Source organism: Cygnus olor, chromosome 19 (assembly GCF_009769625.2).
Source record: "Cygnus olor isolate bCygOlo1 chromosome 19, bCygOlo1.pri.v2, whole genome shotgun sequence".
In the NCBI taxonomy this organism is placed as follows: domain Eukaryota; kingdom Metazoa; phylum Chordata; class Aves; order Anseriformes; family Anatidae; genus Cygnus; species Cygnus olor.
In genome coordinates, this window is record NC_049187.1 from 3,886,252 (window position 1) to 3,898,839 (window position 12,588).

Below are 12,588 nucleotides of genomic sequence, written 5' to 3' on the forward strand. Positions count from 1 at the left end.
CAAATGAACATTAATTGCTGCAGCCTGGTAAGTTTTCGAGCTGCTGTGACCTTCATTGAATTTTAATCCAAAACAGATAAGATTTACTTCCACACAAGAGGAAACAACACAATTAAACCCAAATGACAGCTAAGATTATGGGGAAAAAACACAACAGGCGTAATGACAAAAATATTGATTCCTTTCTACTTGACACTGTGCAAAAAAAAAGAGAGTAAATAAATAAAATCTAGCATTTGCTTTTCTTCTTTTTTTTTTTTCCTCCCTTTTCATTTCAGAGACAAATCTTAGATGCTCAAGCCAAAAGGAAAGGGGTGGCAGACAGTAATGGAGACCGAATTCCCTTTAACTGCAGTAATTAATGTTACGTTTCACTGGGGAGAGATTAAGGCAAAACAGTGAGGTTAAAAAAAAAAAATGTTGTTGTTGTTACAGCTAGCCTTGAGCTTGGGGAGAGGCACGAGGAGGGTCACGGCTGCCCCTTGCCCACCACTACCCCCCCAGGTCCCCCCACGGATCAGGTCTGCGCTCAGAATTAGCCAAGCCAGCGCATCAAGAGAGAACCCAAAGGCAAAAAAAATAAACAAACCAATCCCAAACCAGACAGCCACGCACAGACAACCAACATCGCTGGGGAAAAAAAAAAGAAACGGTAACAGAAGTAGAAAGCCAAATTAAATGAGAGCGATGCCGAGATTTGGTTATCTGAGGTCAGAAGCGAGCCGGCTCCCCAGGCGGCGCAGCGGGGCTCCTGGCTTTGGAGGCAGAGCACGAGCGAGGAGCAGAGGCAGCCAAGTCATAAACATCTACACAAATCCACAGCAACGTCTCTGGACGAGAGACTTCGCCTCGGAGATGTCTCTCTGCCCAATAAAGCTTTGCCAGAACACTCCCTAAACACGGCAAGCCGGGAATTAGAGAGATCCCACAAGGCAAACCTTACCCAGCTTCCTATAACTCAGCCGGAGGATGCCAAGACAGGTAGAAGCGCGTGTTACAGTCACTTAACCGAGACTGAAGGGAGCACTTCCCAGTGCCTGCTCCCGGCCCCTCCGGCGAGGTGCCAGCCCGGTGATGAACAGGGCACGCAGGGACTGAACGCCGAGCGGGCAGGAGCACGGGAGCTCCTGCGGGGAGCCGGCAGGGGACACGGGGCGCTGGGGCAGGAGGCAGGGTGGCACGGTGACATCGAGGTGAATGGCACGGCAGGAATAGGGCTGGGGACGTGGCAGGAACGTGGGAGGACAGGAGCTGGGGACCAGGGTGGTCAGGCTGGCACCCAGAGGGCTGAGGGGCTCTCCAGGATGCACCGCAGCTGGGGTAAAGCTGGGAAGTAAAAGCATGGGAGAGCAGCCCAGACAAAGCTCGGGGACTCAGATAAAACCTTTAACCCAAGAAACAAAGGCTTTTGAGCAGTTTTTATTTCAGCTACACAAACCCATGTGGCTTTGAGAAGGAAAACAAACAACCACAGAACGCGTTTATCTTCTGCTAGCTACTCCAAACTTGGCTTAGGTTCACTCAAAAAAAAGTTAATGAATCTTCCAAAAAACTGGGTAAAGTTTCCAGCCCCTGTGATGAGATCCTGACCCAGGAAGATGTGCCCGGGGCTCCAGCACAGCTCTGCCTGCCCCCAGCCCCGACCAGGACCTCAGCTCCCACTGCCAGGAGCATCAGGCCTTGTAAAGAAAGCAGAATTACAGCTCAGTCCACGCACGAGGAACTCTTGTTGCTGTCATCTTCACCTTGCTCATCTACAAGGGAAGGCTCGGGGCACACGTTAGCTCTCACACCAAAGCCATGGGTGCTCCCATGTTATTGGCTTCAGTGGTGCGTGGCAGAGCACGCCTTCGCCAGCCAGCCCAGGATCAGAGCACAAGAACATCTCCTCTCTGCTATGCACGGTCATGTCTTCAGTTCCACCCGACTGCCATCACGGCACCTACGTCACAAGTTACAGCAAATGAAGGCTCTGGGTAGGAATTTTTCAAATAAAACCTCTTTCCCTTTCTCCAAAGCATGAACCCATTGCAATCGTCATCTTGTTTTTAGAAAGAGATCAGCTTCAGCGAGGTCTGAAGCCCCCAGCAAAATCTCTCCCTGCATTTCATACCGTCCCAAAGCCTCCACACATCCCAAAGCCTGCATTTCAAGCAGCTGCACCAAACACCAGGTGCCTCCCCCCAGGCACTGACCACGTCCCCACGGCAGAGGCTTGTCCAGAACAGCCAAGCAATTCCGCATGCAAACCAGGGACTGAGCTTTGCACACCCCTGACTTGTGTTTTGCTGTCTTTATTCCGTGCTCTCTCTCTCGCACTTGTTTTTTCAGGCTCATTTTCTAAGTATCCCAGTTCTACCTCCCCCCATACTCCGTCACACTGACACTTTTAGCAGGATGTAAGAAACGTTCCCTACCCAATCCGCTGAGCTGCAGTGCCCAGCTCCTGTCCCTTCTGCCATGCCGCTATCATATTATGCCTTATCTCGCCCAACAGCCTTAATGCAAAGCCTCTCTCCGCATTCACATGCGCTCAGTGCCCAATCTAAAGCCTCACTGACAAGGGCTGAGACACTCAAAAACACAGATTTAAGTTGTAGAAGCCAAATAGCTGCTCGTTCAAGTGGAGAGAGGGGAGGGAAAAAAAAATAAAAGGCTTCACGCAGCTACCGTCTCTGCTCCTCCTTCCAAAATGAAAAACCAGAAGGTGCGGAGACAACACGCAGGCGGTAAGATATGCACAGATGCACCTTTTGCAGAGGTTGGTGACACGCACACACACACCACTGTGGGGACCTACAAGTCTGGCTTTCTTTTCTTCTTCCATCAGCGGGGCAGTTCGTCTCAAAGGCAGACAGGGGCAGTCCGTTCAGTCCCAATTTACAAACGGAGGGATGGTGCACCAGATTCATACACATCGGTAACCATCTCATATGACACTGAACAAAGCACCTCAGAAGGCAGCAGAGCACATACATATGTTAATAAAATGCCAGATAAACACCCGAGATAAAGGGTATTCAAAGCATTTGGATCACCTTTTCACTCTTAGGTCAGACTTACCCTCTGAAAAAAAAAGGATCATGCTATGGCCTGTACCCACTTAATAGGTAAAATTCAGTTTACAAAAGCTTCAAAAAAGAAGTGATCAAGCCCCTGATCTTGCCTTTGAACACACCAGAACGCAGGACCAAGGAGAAACACCCCACTAACACGCTTCAACAGTTGCCAGCAGAGGCATGAGGACTCACAAGCTTCCTGCTGTCCTCCCAGCAGCACCTTCCCTACAGTCTGTTGGTTGATTTTATTTCACTTTCACAGAAGACCAACTCCCCTTCTTTTGCTGGCCCAATCAAACACGTCTGTCCCTCTCTGGAGGCTCAGAGTCAGACGAGGAGCACAGAAGGGACACAGACACGTGCAAACCAGACCCTCCAACCTGTCCTGTACCACCTCCCGTCCCCTCCTCGATGGCCCCCGTGCCCTCGGACGCAGCTGGCAGCTCCGACTCACCATGACAGAGATGTGAAGAATGTGCATCTGCTCCTCCACTATCTCCGAAGGCTCCTGGAGGCTGGGAGGGGTGGCCCGGGAGAGCTGCTCGGCGCTGCTCATGGAGACGTGGAAGTACAGGGTGCCGTTCTCCAGCCACTGCTGCTTCCAGTGCACCAGCGAGATGTCAGCCACCGTCCCCGACATCTCTGCAGGGACAGAACACACAGCCGAGGGTCAGAGCTCTGCACCATGCTGGAAGGCAGACATTTAGCAGCCCTGGAAATCAGGGCCGGTGAGTCTCACCCCTAGCACTGCCTCTGCGCTGGGTGAACCTGAGCATTGTTTTTTGGTCTCTGCCTGCTACTTCCCCTGCATACACACAGTAACAGTTTTCTTCCTTAATAAAAGGAAGGGGCTATGAGGCGCCCTGGGATTTCTGGACAAGCAACAATAGTAAGTAAAATGCTACACAGGACTCCATAAACCTCCTCTAGGTTGCCCAGCAAGCAGCTGGAAGAAGCCCCCAGAGGTCTGCAGCCAGGCCCAGCGGAGGTTTGCTGGTGGGCAGGAGGCAGATGGAGGGCACACCGTACCAAGCAAGCCAAAACACAGACAAGCGTGCATACTCTGGTGGAGTTTACACCAGAAACCTTCTTCCAGGTAGCGCCAGAGCTGTCTTTAGCAGGAAAAGTCCCATACTAACAAGCACCAGCAAGAAAAGCTACCCACCAGGCTTGACAAATATCGGCCTTGGGGCTGCACGTCTGTTTGTCTGCCTCTGTTATTTGCCACGTCCCACCCGGCGGTGACTTACAGCCTCAGCCCACCAGGAGCCAGGACAACAGCATCCCAACGCCAGCACCGACGCAGCATCCCCGAGCTACACGTTGACAGCACCACACCTGGTTAATTAGGGGCTGGGGCACTTCAGGCACTGCGCAACCAAAAGCAAGCCCCAGGTGTGTGCCCCCCAGCCCACCCCAGAGGCGGCAGCTCCAGGGCCCAGCTGCAGCTCCTGCCTTGGCCAGGCAGCAGCAGAAGCAGGAGCGCTGACAGCTCCACAGCTGCCCATCAAGTTTTAAACAGATCTCTGCAAAGAGCCGCTTTGTCAGTTTGGCAGCCAAACCAAAACCGAAAAAAAAAAAAAAATCCAAGTGCAAAATAAGCCAAAATATTTCTCCTTCCACCACCTCTTTTTTGTGTGTTTGTTTTTCCATCTGCAATACAAGCAATGGGAAGGCAGTCAGGCTCCCAGTGGCAGTCCTCTTAGTCACCGGGCCCACGGCTTCAGCAATCATCCACGTTGCGGGGGACCCGAATTCAATTCCCTTCTGTTTGGGAAGAGGAACCTAGCGCCTGACTCCAGTGGATCGTGACACGCTTCGTAATCCTTGACAAACGCTCTGCTTTACATCCGTGCTTGCACCTTCCGTGGCGTGGCAGATGAGGGGCATCCCCTGAACGCCCCTGCGGTGAGGACAGGGGTTGTTAGCTGCACTGCACTGCCGGCTTCCCGTTCTGCAGAAGACCAGGGCAAAGCACATCAACGTAACGGCAGCCCTAAGGGGTGTCTGCTCCAGAAATGACAGAGGCCCAAAAGTTCAGACTCCCCCTGCACAGAGGTGAGGATGGAGACGAGGTCCTCCCCGCCACCCATGACAAGGTCACCAGGGGAGGCCGTGGATCCTTGCCCTGCCAGTGGAGCTGCAGGGAACAGCTGGGGCATTTTGCGGTTCATTTTCCTGAACGCAGCTGGGCAAAAGCATATCCAGCTCCAGTTCTGAGGGGAAACAAAGAAGTGAGCCCAGCTGAGGCCATCCCGAGGAGCTACCAACACCAAAGTCAAGGCACCCAGGTGCTGGACCACTGGCGGCCCCCCAGGCTGCAACACCAGGCACTTCTGCAGACCCACATCCCAACCCTTCCCGACCCAGCAACAAAACCTTCTCCATTCTTCAGGAACGCTTTTTCTTAGCCCTGAAACCAACACGTTTTCAGCAGCGGCTCCTGGCTTTGTGCCACAGATCAAAGCCGACACAGCCCCCCCCTGCTCACAGCAAAGTCCCCACCACAGCACAGGAGGGCTCAGCAGAGCTGCTCCTGGGGGGTGCCCCTAGCCCCTCCGCTGCCGCAGCACATCGCAGCCCTGCTGAGGGCAGGGACAAGGTTACCCCATTACTGCCAACCCCCTTATTCAGCACCTCGCTAATTATGCTGCTGGCATAGCGCTGCCAGCTGAACCTCATCGAGGGCTGTGCTCATTATCGCTGCCTCCCAAGCACAGCGCCGGTCGTTATCCCCAATCTCTGCGCACATCTGAGCACTCAAAGTGAAAAAACTAAACAGCTCCTGACCATGCATGGGATCCATAAAGAGCCCACGCTTGCACTTTGGAGAGGATGCATGAACTCACTGTCACATCTCTGTCATTGCAATGAGATGTCTCCCAATAATCCCTTCTCTAATATAAATAGCTGTTTACTGGAGCAAATCAGTAGCAAGAGTGGCTGCTTGCACTCTTTACCCTGTAAATCCAGCCAGCCCTGTGGCTCACGCTCCAGGACAGGAGCTGCTACAAGCTCAGACTGTCTAACAAAATGAATACTGTCCCTCTCACCTGCAAAGAATCACAGAATCATTAGGATTAGAAAAGCCCTCCAAGATCACCTGGTCCAACCATCCCCCTACCACCAATGTCACCCACCAAGCCATGTCCCCAAGCACCACGTCCAACCTTTCCTTGAACACCCCCAGGGACGGTGACTCCGCCACCTCCCTGGGCAACCATCCCAATGCCTGACCGCTCTTTCTGAGAGGAAACATCTCCTCATTTCCAACCTGAACCTCCCCTGGCACAACCTGAGGCCATTCCCTCTGGTCCTATCACTGGTTACCTGTGAGAAGAGGCCGACCCCCAGCTCCCCACACCTTCCTTTCAGGTAGCTGTAGAGAGCAATAAGGTCTCCCTGAGCCTCCTCTTCCCCAGACCAAACCCCCCCAGTTCCCTCAGCCGCTGCTCACAGGACTTGTGTCCCAGGCCCTTCGCCAGCTTCGTAGCCCTTCTCTGGGCACGTTCTAGGGATGAGAGTGTGTCCAGAGAGAGATGAGAGCAGAGGGTTTCTTACACTAGCAAAAGAAGGAACAAAACCAAAACAATACCAGGGCTATTTAACCACAGTTGCCTTCATAGCAATACTTCAAAGGTCCATTCTGAAGAGCATCTCGTCTAATTAAAATTGCAGCAAAGGCTGCCGAGGCGATCGGCTCCGGGGCAGGCGCGTTCTGCAGCGGAGCGGGGGATCGGGGCAGGCCGGGCCTTTTTTCCGACATCGAGGCCGCTCGAGGGAGCCGCCAGGCCCCGGCAGCCCGCGCGAGGGAGGCTGACGAGGCGCAGGCGGAGCCAGCAGCGCCCCCCCCCGGCCGTCCGAAGGCAGCCCCCAGGGAGCGCGGCCCGTCAGCAGGGCGGGGCGCGGCAGTTCGCGCAGCGAGGCGGAGAGGGCAGAGTTTCCCCCCGCCCGTAAGAACAACGCCTTTAACGGCTGCCGACCGCTAGCCGGGCTGCGATGGCCTACACCGGGCAGAGCGCCCTCTCTAGGAAGTCTGTAACCACCCGGACTGGCCGCCCGCTCAACAACGCGGCGGTTCAGGTCTCCGGGTGCAGGGAGTGTCTGAGCCTGCTGCTGCCATCTGAGGGAGGCAGAGGCTCCGTGCGTGTGAGGTGCGAGCAGGTGGCTGACCTGGTCCGCCTGGTGGCAGAACTCAAAGAGGAGGTGGAGAGGTCGAGGGCTATCAGGGAGCGTGAGCGGGAGATAGACTGGTGGAGCGACTCCCTGCGGGGCCTGAAGGAGAGGTACCGGGGCGAGACGCCCCAAATGGGGGTGGACCCCCTGCCCTGTCGCTGTCGGGCAGAGGGAGGCGACCTAGGAGTTGAGGAGGAATGGAGACAGGTCCCTGCTCGACCTCGCAGGCAACGCCCCCCCCCCCACCGGCCCCTCCTTCCCAGGTGCCCTTACATAACAGATTTGAGGCCCTGGAGCTTGAGAGACCGGTGGGTGAGGACGAGGTAGAAAGTCTACCCAGGAGGATGCCTCGGGCGAGGAAGCCGACTCCACATCTCAAGACTGCCTCCACCAAGAACGACAGAAGGGTGGTCGTTGTAGGCGACTCCCTTCTCCAGGGAACAGAGGGCCCTATTTGTCAACCTGGCCCTACCCATAGGGAAGTCTGCTGCCTCCCTGGGGCCAGGGTCAGGGATGTTGCCAGAAAGCTTCCCAACCTGGTTCGCCCCTCTGACTACTACCCTCTTTTGATAGTCCAGGCTGGCAGTGATGATATTGAAGAGAGAAGCCTGAAGGCTATCAAACGGGACTTTAGGGGACGGGGACGGTTAGTGGATGGAGGGGGAGTACAGGTGGTGTTTTCGCAGTGGCAGGGAGGGGTACCGAGTGGACACGGAAAGCTCACCTGATTAACACGTGGCTCAGAGGCTGGTGCCAACACAGAAATTTTGGGTTTTTTGACCATGGGGCACTTTACTCGGCACCCGGCCTGGTGACCGCAGACGGGTCCCTATCTCTAAGGGGAAAACGGATCCTAGCCCAGAAGCTGGCAGGGCTCGTTGAGAGGGCTTTAAACTAGGAAAGAAGGGGGACGGGGCTGAAATTAGGCTTGTTGGAGCTGTACCAGGGGAACAATGGCAAAGCCGGGGAAGAAGGCAATGGCCTAACTGAAGTGCATCTACACTAACGCACGCAGCATGGGTAACAAACAAGAGGAGCTGGAAGCCATCATGCAGCAGGAAGGCTATGACTTGGTTGCCATCACGGAAACGTGGTGGGACCACTCTCATGACTGGAGTGCTCCAATGTCTGGCTATGGGCTCTTCAGAAGGGACAGGCAGCACAGAAGGGGTGGTGGTGTGGCTCTCTATATTAGAGAGTGTTTTGATGTTTAGGAACTTGAGGCTGGGAGTGATAAGGTTGAGTCTCTATGGGTTAGGATCAGAGGGAAGGCCAACAAGGCAAGCATCCTGGTGGGGGTCTGTTATAGACCGCCGAACCAGGATGAGGAGACAGATGAGGAGTTCTACAGGCAGCTGGCAGAAGCCGCGAAATCGTCAGCGCTTGTTCTCATGGGGGACTTCAACTTCCCAGACATATCCTGGAAGCACAACACAGCCCAGAGAAAGCAGTCTAAGAGGTTTCTGGAGAGTGTGGAAGATAGCTTCCTGACGCAGCTGGTTAGTGAGCCTACCAGGGGAGGTGCCCCGCTAGACCTTCTGTTCACAAACAGTGACGGACTGGTGGGAGATGTGGTGGTCAAGAGCTGTCTTGGGCAGAGTGACCACAAAATGGTTCAGTTTTCTATTCTTGGCGAAGTCAGGAAGGGGACCAGTAAAACCGCTGTCCTGGACTTCTGGAGGGCTGACTTTGAGCTGTTCAGGACACTGGTTGGCGGAGTCCCTTGGGAGGAGCTTCTGAAGGGCAAAGGAGTCCAGGAAGGCTGGGCACTCTTCAAGAAGGAAATCTTAATGGCTCAGGAGCGCTCTGTCCCCACGTGCCCAAAGACGAGCCGGCGCGGGACTAGACCGGCCTGACTGAACAGAGAGTTGTGGCTCGAGCTTAGGAGAAAAAGGAGGGTTTATAATCTTTGGAAAAGAGGGCGGGCTACTCAAGAGGACTATAAGGATGTTGCGAGGCTGTGCAGGGACAAAATTAGAAAGGCCAAAGCTCATCTGGAGCTCAATCTGGCTACTGCCGTTAAAGATAACAAAAAATGTTTTTACAAACACATCAACACAAAAAGGAGGACTAAGGAGAATCTCCACCCTTTACTGGATGCCGGGGGAAACTTAGTTACAAAAGATGAGGAAAAGGCTGAGGTACTCAATGCCTTCTTTGACTCAGTCTTTAGCGGCAAGACCAGTTGTTCTCTGGATACCCAGTACCCTGAGCTGGTGGAAGGGGATGGGGAACAGGATATGGCCCTCACTATCCACGAGGAAACGGTTGGCGACCTGCTACAGCACTTGGATATACACAAGTCGATGGGGCCAGATGGGATCCACCCGAGGGTACTGAGCAAACTGGCGGAGGAGCTGGCCAAGCCGCTTTCCATCATTTATTGGCAGTCCTGGCTATCAGGAGAGGTCCCAGTCGACTGGCGGCTAGCAAATGTGACGCCCATCTACAAGAAGGGCCGGAGGGTAGACCCGGGGAACTACAGGCCTGTTAGTTTGACCTCAGTGCCAGGGAAGCTCATGGAGCAGATTATCTTGAATGTCATCACGCGGCACTTGAAGGGCAACCAGGCAATCAGGCCCAGTCAGCATGGGTTTATGAAAGGTAGGTCCTGCTTGACGAACCTGATCTCCTTCTATGACCACGTGACGCGCTTGGTGGATGAGGGGAAGGCTGTGGATGTGATCTACCTTGACTTCAGTAAGGCTTTTGACACCGTTTCCCACAACATTCTCCTCAAGAAACTGGCTGCTCGTGGCTTGGACTGGCGTACGCTTTGTTGGGTTAAAAACTGGCTGGATGGCCGGGCCCAAAGAGTTGTGGTGAATGGAGCCAAATCCAGTTGGAGACCAGTTACTAGTGGAGTCCCCCAGGGCTCAGTGCCGGGGCCGGTCCTCTTTAATATCTTTATCAATGACCTGGATGAGGGGATCGAGTGCACCCTCAGTAAGTTTGCAGATGACACCAAGTTAGGTGCGTGTGTCGATCTGCTCGAGGGCAGGAAGGCTCTGCAGGAGGATCTGGATAGGCTGGACCGATGGGCTGAGGTCAACTGTATGAAGTTCAACAAGGCCAAGTGCCGGGTCCTGCATCTGGGGCGCAACAACCCCAAGCAGCGCTACAGGCTGGGAGATGAGTGGTTGGAAAGCTGCCTGGCCGAGAAGGACCTGGGAATACTGGCTGATAGGCAGCTGAATATGAGCCAGCAGTGTGCTCAGGTGGCCAAGAAGGCCAACAGCATCCTGGCTTGTATAAGAAGCAGCGTGGCCAGCAGGTCTAGGGAGGTGATTGTCCCCCTGTACTTGGCTCTGGTGAGGCCGCACCTCGAGTACTGGGCTCAGTTTTGGGCTCCTCGCTACAAGAAGGACATGGAGGTGCTCGAGAGAGTCCAGAGAAGGGCAACGAAGCTGGTGAGGGGTCTGGAGAACAAGTCTTACAAGGAGCGGCTGAGGGAGCTGGGGTTGTTTAGCCTGGAGAAGAGGAGGCTCAGGGGAGACCTCATCGCTCTCTATAGGTACCTTAGAGGAGGCTGTAGAGAGGTGGGGGTTGGTCTATTCTCCCACGTGCCTGGTGACAGGACGAGGGGGAATGGGCTAAAGTTGCGCCAGGGGAGGTTTAGGTTGGATATTAGGAAGAACTTCTTTACTGAAAGGTTGTTAGGCATTGGAATGGGCTGCCCAGGGAAGTGGTTGAGTCGCCATCCCTGGAGGTCTTTAAAAGACGTTTAGATGTAGCCCTTAGTGATATGGTTTAGTGGAGGTCTTGTTAGTGTTAGGACAGAGGTTGGACTAGATGATCTTGGAGGTCTCTTCCAACCTAGACGATTCTGTGACCTGTGATTCTGTTACTTTTAGAAGCAAAAGGAATAACTCAGCCTTGGGAAAGATATCACAATCCCTTCTACATAGGCAAGGAGACCATGGGAACAGCCCGGAAGCATCAAGAGAGAGGACCCTGCTTATCCAAAGCCATCTTAATCCTGCTCTGAAGCACAGTCACCCATAGGAGAGGACAATCTACACCATTACACACTCGTGACACACATCACCCACACATCCCTGCATCAGACCTTTCCAAATGAGCTTGGGAAAGGAGGCTGTATTACCCAGACCACAGCAGAGACCCGATGCGGGAGCCACTGGGACCCTACCACCCCTGTTCCCCAAGGCTGCATGGCAGCAGGGAAAAACTCCAGGGTCAGTATTTCTCCAAAATTCTTACCTTTCTCACACGTTTTTGCATGGGATGTTTAAACGGATCACAGAGAACATTTCTGGGGAGTTCTGAGATCCAGGCAATTTTTTGGATTTTAGCCTAGACTGAAGATAAGCCTGTTTCATTTTCAAAAGGTCTCTTCCAAAAGTAGAAACTTCAATTTAACATTCATTTCACAATTTTAAGCAAAACCCAGCAGCGAGGCAATTTCTGACGAAAGCTGACTTGCCAAGCCTGGGTGCCATTTACCATACTTTTATAAATATCTGAATGCTCTTCACCCCTGAATCCCGTGTTGCAAGAAACCAGGCCATTACTACTCCCAGCACTGCCAGAATATCGTGAGCCTTCAATCAGGTTTGCTGCTGCTCAGGGAGGAAAAAAAAGAAAAACACATTTTTGAGCCCTGTTAGCTGCTGAACACTTCAATATCCAAATGCAGGGAAGTTTCTTGGCCTCAAACACTTGACATAAATATTATACTGCCTATGTTTCACTGGACACGCATTGTCACTCCACTATCTACACAGTAGTTACAGCAGTGATACGCCATCCATCAGAAAAAATGCAATAGTCTGCAGCAAGATTGCCTGTTATCAGAGCTTTCAAATGCTTTTGGAACAAATTAAGGGCATTCCTGCACCAAAATGGAATGAGATACAGCCACGGTTTTAAATGGACAGCAATGGAAAAGCACTTGTAGTCTATAGCTATTCAAGATTTCTGCACACAGCAGGCAGGGAGATCTCAGTAAGGGCTCACACACAGTGCTGAAGTCTGTCCCAGTGCTACAGCCACAGCTCCCTGGGTGAAATGTGAAGTAAAACAGCCACGTCGACCCCACTGCTCCCACCTCACCCTCTCCTACCTGCTTGCTGTGCTGACAGACAGCGCTCACAGGGAGAAAGGCGAGAGCCCTCTTTCACCACAGCGTGGGGCCGTCGCTGCTGCACGCGGCCTGGTCTCTGCTCACCAACCAAGTCCTGCTTCTCCTCCCCTCAGCAGAGCTCCAGAGATGTCTCCTCGCCAGCCTCAGCTGGCCTCCTGCCCCCAGCTCTTCACACCTGCCCCTCACCTCCCATCACACAGCTTTGCTGGGCTCCTGAGGCCCCACCAGCCCTCCCCTGCTCAGGGCCTC

At 53.6% G+C, this 12,588-nt stretch overlaps 1 protein-coding gene across 6 annotated transcripts in view; it reads right to left on the minus strand.

Annotated features, from left to right (window-relative positions):
• ASTN2 (astrotactin 2) overlaps nt 1–12,588 on the minus strand; it is a 363,384-nt gene that overhangs the window by 294,024 nt on the left and 56,772 nt on the right. For all 6 annotated transcript variants that reach the window (XM_040531095.1, XM_040531093.1, XM_040531092.1 and 3 more), the window contains exon 2: nt 3,514–3,701. In XM_040531095.1, the coding sequence (XP_040387029.1) occupies nt 3,514–3,701 (188 nt within the window). The remainder of the gene's footprint in view (nt 1–3,513; nt 3,702–12,588) is intronic.